This window comes from Oncorhynchus gorbuscha, linkage group LG03 (assembly GCF_021184085.1).
Source record: "Oncorhynchus gorbuscha isolate QuinsamMale2020 ecotype Even-year linkage group LG03, OgorEven_v1.0, whole genome shotgun sequence".
NCBI lineage: Eukaryota > Metazoa > Chordata > Actinopteri > Salmoniformes > Salmonidae > Oncorhynchus > Oncorhynchus gorbuscha.
Genome location: NC_060175.1, coordinates 68,350,569 through 68,357,768, shown reverse-complemented (window position 1 = coordinate 68,357,768; position 7,200 = coordinate 68,350,569). Strand labels below are relative to the sequence as shown.

Sequence of the window (7,200 nt, the reverse complement as noted above, 5' to 3'; positions counted from 1 at the left end):
ATAGAAAATATGAGTACATTTTTCTAGAGGTATGATTTTATTGTAAACGCAATAGCATGACCCGTAAGAATACAAAGGTAATGTTGAACGGTGAAGTCATTTCAATTGATATGACTGCAGTGGCATGTAGAATGTGTTTACATGGTTTGAGGATACCAAGGTGTGAACCATAATACATGTCCGTCACAACATGGCCCTGTAAGCAGTAGAGCTGAGTAGCTTGAAGAAGAAAAAGGGAGAAAAAAAGTGTGCCAATAAACAAAAACGAGTTGTAAAAAGAAACGTCCAGTACTGCAATGTTAGGAACTGAACACACAAAAACTGTTGACGAGAAACGATGACAATGTTAACCACGAATCCTATGAATAGAATATTTTGTTTGTTTGATCTACTTCACGTTCTCAGTTGTACAGACAATAACAACATCCACAGTCTCCAAAGTAGAATAGTTGTCTCTTGTTCACGACATTTCTTTGTTGGAAATAGAAACACCTCTTAAGAGTTTCTGTTCCACAAACATTTCTTATACACTGGTACGACAGTGTCTTGAGCCCTGACCCGATAATCCAACAGGTGTGTCAGAGCTTCAGACATAAGTCTGTGTTCAGGCGTAGAGCTGTGGCTAATACCAGCAGTAGAGGTAGGAGAGGTGCCTTGAGTGATGGTCCGCTGTGGTCTGACAGAGCGAGGGTGGGCCTGGTCCCTTGGTTCAGCTCACTCGACAAGGGGGAATTCAGCGTGGGGGGAAGGACTCCCTGTGCCCTGTCCTTGGGGAGCTCCTCGTCGGCGACTGCCCCCTCCAGGGACTCATACCACTGGCACTGGAAGTCCCTCTTCCAGGCCTCCAGGTTGCCAGGGTCCAGCTGGCCTGTGGCCTGCACCCCCTCCACCTTCCCCTGCGTCATCACGAAGTTGGAGGGCGGCAAGTGCAGGTAGGCGGAGCTCTCGGGTTTGCGGCGCACGCAGCGGCCACGCCCCTGGCACAGGGAGACGCCGCACAGGCGGGCGGCCGTGGTCACATTGACGGCGTAAAGGCCCAGGACCTCACGCACAAACGCGGCCAGCTCTGAGCAGGCTCTCTGGGGGCAGACAGAGGTGAAATGGTTGTCATTCACAGACCACGGACCCAGTTACAGTTGTCTGACTGACTGACTATGGTACATTGAAGAGGTGTGTACTGTACCTGAGTCCTTGTAGAGAAGACACCTTGATCTTTCTCCCAGAGGACAACCCCTGCTGCCCCCATGGCAGCACTCTCACCAATGGTGTTGACCAGGTCCACCTAATGGAACATCACTCAGTTATACACTGGTTACAGATCCAGCAGACTAAGAGAAACCACTTTCAAAAACATGGTAACGTCTACTTCCACCCAACACTATCTCTCACCTCAGACAGGAAAGTATTGGTCGATGTATAGACACTCCTGACCAATGGGAACACAGGAAGGTCGTAGGCGGTCCCGGCCAAGCTTGCCACTCTCAGTGCCTCTCGGATCTGATTGGACGTGTACAATCTGGCCCCTGAGGTCCCACCCTGCAGCTTCTCTAGTGTGAGGGCGGGGTAGAGAGCAGAGCAGCATTTCCAGAGCCACAGCAGCTCGTCATTCAACGCCATCTCGGCGGCGGGACAGCGACCCGTGTAATTGGACAGCGACTGGGCGGGGCCGGAGTTGTAGCAGTTGGGGTATGGGGTCACGCCCCACAGAGCCTTGGGGCGGAGCCTCCTCACCTCCCACAGCGTCTCCATGAGGATGGACTGGGACGCTGCCTCAAAGTCCACCTGGGGAACGGGATGACATCATCATTATGAGACAACTGTGATGTTGAATAGCATTTGTTACATCTGTTTCTCCTATTACTCTAAACTGCTATGGATGAGGATCTTACCTGAGACCACTTCTCCACCTCCTCCGTGGTCCAGTCAGGGAAGAAGGTCCTCAGCAGAGCCCTGGAGCCCTCCAGGTAGATGCCCTGTTTCTCACGGTTCCTTCCCCACTGCGGGGACCACTGGCCCCAACGCAGTACTCCCAGGCCCTGGTAACCTATTGATGGTAGCGCTGCCGCCAGGTCCTCCCCTGTCTTCTGGAGGTGTCCATCCAGTCTGGTGTGTTGGGGAAGGCCTCCGTTCACCGGCTGGTCCTGGTTAGTGTAATAGGGGTACTTCCCCAGAGTGTCCTCATAAAACATGGACACGCGGCCCTCTCTCTCCATCCCAAAGGCTCCTGGGTCAGGTCGTCCAGGACACGCCTTGTTGGGGATTCCCCATAGTACTAGAAAAGGCTGCCCTGGTGACAGAGGGGTGCGTGCCGGCTGTGGGGGACCACCAAGGCAGGGGGATGTAAGGAGCATCAATCCCTGGAGGAGGAGTGGTAGTAGGGCCCTGTGTGACCCAGCTCTGAGCCCGGCCCGGAGCTCCAGCTCAGTCCACGCCATGGAGCTGCCTGCTGCCTCTGTGTATCACCACGCCTCCAGGCCCTCACAACCAACCATAGCCCTGGGAACACAACACGGCACCCTCAGCTGTCTACATGCCAACACTAACGTTACATACCTATTATCACATTAGAACATTGCATACCTGTTATCACATTAGAACATTGCATACCTGTTATCACATTAGAACATTGCATACCTGTTATCACATTAGAACAATGTCAACAATAAAAATGAATCACAAGTCAACAAACAAATCATATTACCAGGCTGCGCAACGGCAGCAAGGCTAGCCCTTAGATGTACACAGAGATACTGTAGACTTCATCACTACTTGTATTTGTGAGAGGTATTGACATGTTGAAATCACCAAGCTGTCTGTTTAAACTACTGGCGAACAGCTCGGACACCCACGCATACCCACAAGACATGCCCCCAGAGGTCTCTTCACAGTCCCCAAGTCCAGAACAGACTTTGGGAGGCACACACTACTACATAGAGCCATGACTACATGGAACTCTATTCCACATCAAGTAACTGATGCCAGCAGTAAACTTAGATTTGAATAAATAGATAGAAATTGACTGGCGGGGACTGTGAAGAAACACAAACATAGGCACAGACACATGCATACAAACACACGGTAGCATACGCACTATACACATGGATTTAGTGCTGTAGATATGTGGTAGTGGTGGAGTAGGGGCCTGAGGGCACACAGTGTGTTGTGAAATCTGTGAATGTATCGTAACGCTTTTAAAATGATATAAACGGCCTTAATTTTGCTGGACCCCAGGAAGAGCAAGGCAGCAGCTAATCTGTAAAAAGAAAAACACAAATACAAATCCCTAGTCAGCCCCATGTCGCCGCCAGACATTCTCATTGACTCGTGTGATTCTTTTGCAAACTTATTGTCCTTCCAAGAGTAGGCCTAAAACAACAAAAGAAGAGGCGATTGGCTGGGTGAATGAGGTGTGTGTGTGTGTGTGTGTGTGTGTGTGTGTGTGTGTGTGTGTGTGTGTGTGTGTGTGTGTGTGTGTGTGTGTGTGTGTGTGTGTGTGTGTGTGTGTGTGTGTGTGTGTGTGTGTGTGTGTGCGTCAGTGGCATCGCCATTAGAGGAGACTAGACGGGAGGAACAGAATGCCTCAAAAAGGTCATTAACAGGAGTTAATTGGATTCATTAGTGGCGCCCATGTTGGCCATCAGGATCTCTAAGACGCTCTGCAAGGATTCTCAGCAATTACTCTGTAACGTAGCAGAGGGAGCCATGCCAAAAACAACGAGAAAAACCAACACTACACTACCCTTATTGATCCCAATCGTCACAGCCCTGTGAAAAACAGAGAATCCATAGGACCGTAAAATTGTAAATGTGTCCTTTTTTGGGGGTGAAGCTCTAATCCGTGAGCAGTAATCTGCTTCTGTTTGTTTTACTGATCAGGCGTGAAGGGGAGGGGACACCACAAAGCATGTGAACATGTAGGATTCTGTGTAAATCGGATTAACTACCATGGTTTTAGAAAATCACTTAACCAATATCGTGGATAAGAACCCATTGGGCTGGGCTTTCATATATACACTAAGTGTACAGGACATTAGGAACCGCCTGCTCTTTCCATGACATAGACTGACCAGGTGAAACCAGGAGAAAGCTAGGATCCCTTATTGATGTCACGTGTTAAACACACTTCAATCAGTGTAGATGAAGGGGAGGAGACAGGTTAACCTCTAAAAGTCTAAGCCCTTGGGGGGGATAAGGTCTTGAAGTGTCTTTCCTATAACTAGGAGATCTAAGTCATCTAAGGAAATGTTTTTGTTTTTTGGACACATATTTAACCCAAAACGACCTCTATACTTCTATTAATTTAAAAAAAAAACAGTACCAGATACCTTCAGACGAGTCCTGTGACACTGGTGGGGGTGTAGCATCTCGTCTTTCAATGCTGGGGACATATTAGTTTGTAGCCCAAACGGTTCGGACTCCACAGACAGAAGATCCTAATGTTTTGTACACTCAGTGTGTATATTTGTCCCAGCTATGTGGTCGAAAAATAAGGTACCTGTTATTTTGACACATTCAAGTCACCCTAATCCAAGTCACTCCCTGCCTTGAAAAAAAGGACTGGAGTACTACAGTGCCAAACATAGACCCTTAGGAATCCCCCTCTAAACTTGGCAAAATATACATTGATTCGGGATGCCTTATTGTTGCGGCAAAAACGTATCCTGCTCTTTCTGTGGAACTGCAACGTGGGAGAGGACGGGGATCATTGACAAATACACGTTTACGGAACGAGCCAATGTCTCATCCTTCCCAGAGTTTGTCTGAAAGGCTAAAAGACGCTATAGAGTGCATGATACGTGCATTCTTTAAGTGTTGCTAAGCTCTGTATAGCACAGTGCAGAGAGAGCACCACCATCAGCTGGAGACACCATACCACTACATCTCCATTACCACTCCATAGTAATGATGGAGCTACTGGCGTCAGAGGTGGCTTAGGCTCCCTGGCTCCACTGTCTGACAGAAGGTCAAAGGTCTTAGGCTGCAGGTCAGAAAGTCACTCACCTCTGATTTGCTGGTCCGGACAGACGGACACTCCCTGGATTCACCTGATGCTAACCAGCTAGCGAAGCTCTGCCGGACTGGGGGGAGCAGCGCTGGTCAGGACTAACAGGACGTCAACCGCTCCCAGGTTCTTCAAGGTGGTCAAGGAGAAGATGCGTCTGGTGTATGTGGTATCCAGGTAGGCTTCCCCACAGACCGGTGTCCTAACGACCCAGGAAGCTTCAACCCCAAGGCATGTACTGTTCTGGCAGCAGGAGGAAGCCAGGGAGTCAGTCAGGTTAGTGTCTGACCAGGGAGACATGGGTGGACAGGTGGTGTGGGGAACTGTAGGGGGGGAGACCCGCGGTAGACAGCCATCCAGCCGGAGAAAGAGCCAGTGTGGAGCAGGGAAAGGAGGGAGAGCCAGAGTAAGTGACAGGAGGCAGGTTGAAGCAACTTCACCTTCACCAGGGTAATCTGGCTGTAAGCAGGGTCAGTGCCGACCACAACACTCGAATGACCGCCCGTCCTGACCATAATCCCATAATCCAATGGGAGGACTGCCCCAACGCTTTCCTATTTGCACGGACGGAGCAGCTCACATCTCTCTCTCCTTCTCCACTGATATATATACACTGCTCAAAAAAATAAAGGGAACACTTAAACAACACAATGTAACTCCAAGTCAATCACACTTCTGTGAAATCAAACTGTCCTCTTAGGAAGCAACACTGATTGACAATAAATTTCACATGCTGTTGTGCACATGGAATAGACAACAGGTGGAAATTATAGGCAATTAGCAAGACACCCCCAATAAAGGAGTGGTTCTGTAGGTGGGGACCACAGACCATTTCTCAGCTCCTATGCTTCCTGGCTGATGTTTTGGTCACTTTTGAATACTGGCGGTGCTTTCACTCTAGTGGTAGCATGAGACGGAGTCTACAACCCACACAAGTGGCTCAGGTAGTGCAGCTCATCCAGGATGGAACATCAATGCGAGCTGTGGCAAGAAGGTTTGCTGTGTCTGTCAGCGTAGTGTCCAGAGCATGGAGGCGCTACCAGGAGACAGGCCAGTACATCAGGAGACGTGTAGGAGGCCGTAGGAGGGCAACAACCCAGCAGCAGGACCGCTACCTCCGCCTTTGTGCAAGGAGGAGCACTGCCAGAGCCCTGCAAAATGACCTCCAGCAGGCCACAAATGTGCATGTATCTGCTCAAACGGTCAGAAACAGACTCCATGAGGGTGGTATGAGGGCCCGATGTCCACACGTGGGGTTTGAGCCTACAGCCCAACACTGTGCAGGATGTTTGGCATTTGCCAGAGAACACCAAGATTGGCAAATTCGCTACTGGCGCCCTGTGCTCTTCACAGATGAGAGCAGGTTCACACTGAGCACATGACAGAGTCTGGAGACGCCGTGGAGAACGTTCTGCTGCCTGCAACATCCTCCAGCATAACCGGTTTGGCGGTGGGTCAGTCATGGTGTGGGGTGGCATTTCTTTGGGGAGCCGCACAGCCCTCCATGTGCTCGCCAGAGGTAGCCTGACTGCCATTAGGTACCGAAATGAGATCCTCAGACCCCTTATGAGACCATATGGTGGTGGTGCGGTTGGCCCTGGGTTCCTCCTAATGCAAGACGATGCTAGACCTCATGTGGCTGGAGTGTGTCAGCAGTTCCTGCAAGAGGAAGGCATTGATGCTATGGACCTGCCTGCCCGTTCCCCAGACCTGAATCCAATTGAGCACATCTGGGACATAATGTCTCGCTCTATCCACCAACGCCACGTTGCACCACAGACTGTCCAGGAGTTGGCAGATGCTTTAGTCCAGGTCTGGGAGGAGATCCCTCAGGAGACTATCCGCCACCTCATCAAGAGCATGCCCAGGCGTTGTAGGGAGGTCAAACAGGCACGTGGAGGCCACACACACTACTGAGCCTCATTTGGACTTGTTTTAAGGACGTCAAAGTTGGATCAGCCTGTAGTGTGGTTTTCCACTTTAATTTTGAGTGTGACTCCAAATCCAGACCTCCATGGGTTGATCAATTTGATTTCCATTGATCATTTTTGTGGGATTTTGTTGTCAGCACATTCAACTATGTAAAGAAAAAAGTATTTAATAAGAATATTTCATTCATTCAGATCTAAGGATGTGTTATTTTAGTGGTCCCTTTATTGTTTTGAGCAGTGTATTTACTTTTTGCCTTTTTCCATTCC

At 49.6% G+C, this 7,200-nt stretch overlaps 1 protein-coding gene across 1 annotated transcript; it reads right to left on the bottom strand.

Moving 5' to 3' along the window:
• Positions 1–5,477, bottom strand: si:dkey-72l14.3 (Glyco_hydro_56 domain-containing protein). Its single transcript, XM_046343424.1, has 5 exons — positions 5,002–5,477; positions 1,890–2,496; positions 1,390–1,782; positions 1,184–1,282; positions 1–1,079 (listed from the first exon to the last, which is right to left on the bottom strand). Exons 2-5 carry the CDS (start codon positions 2,433–2,435, stop codon positions 579–581), a joined length of 1,539 nt encoding a protein of 512 aa, XP_046199380.1. The 5' UTR covers positions 2,436–2,496; positions 5,002–5,477; the 3' UTR covers positions 1–578.
• Positions 5,478–7,200: the final 1,723 nt, after the last annotated feature.

Bases quoted from the DNA above. Each gene is read 5' to 3' on its own strand.
- si:dkey-72l14.3 (XM_046343424.1), bottom strand. From the start codon at position 2,435: ATGGCGTGGACTGAGCTGGAGCTCCGGGCCGGGCTCAGAGCTGGGTCA. The intron at 1,283-1,389 runs GTGAGAGATAGT...ATGTTCCATTAG, and splicing joins CCAATACTTTCCTGTCTGAG to GTGGACCTGGTCAACACCAT. The intron at 1,080-1,183 runs GTACAGTACACA...GTCTGCCCCCAG, and splicing joins TCTTCTCTACAAGGACTCAG to AGAGCCTGCTCAGAGCTGGC.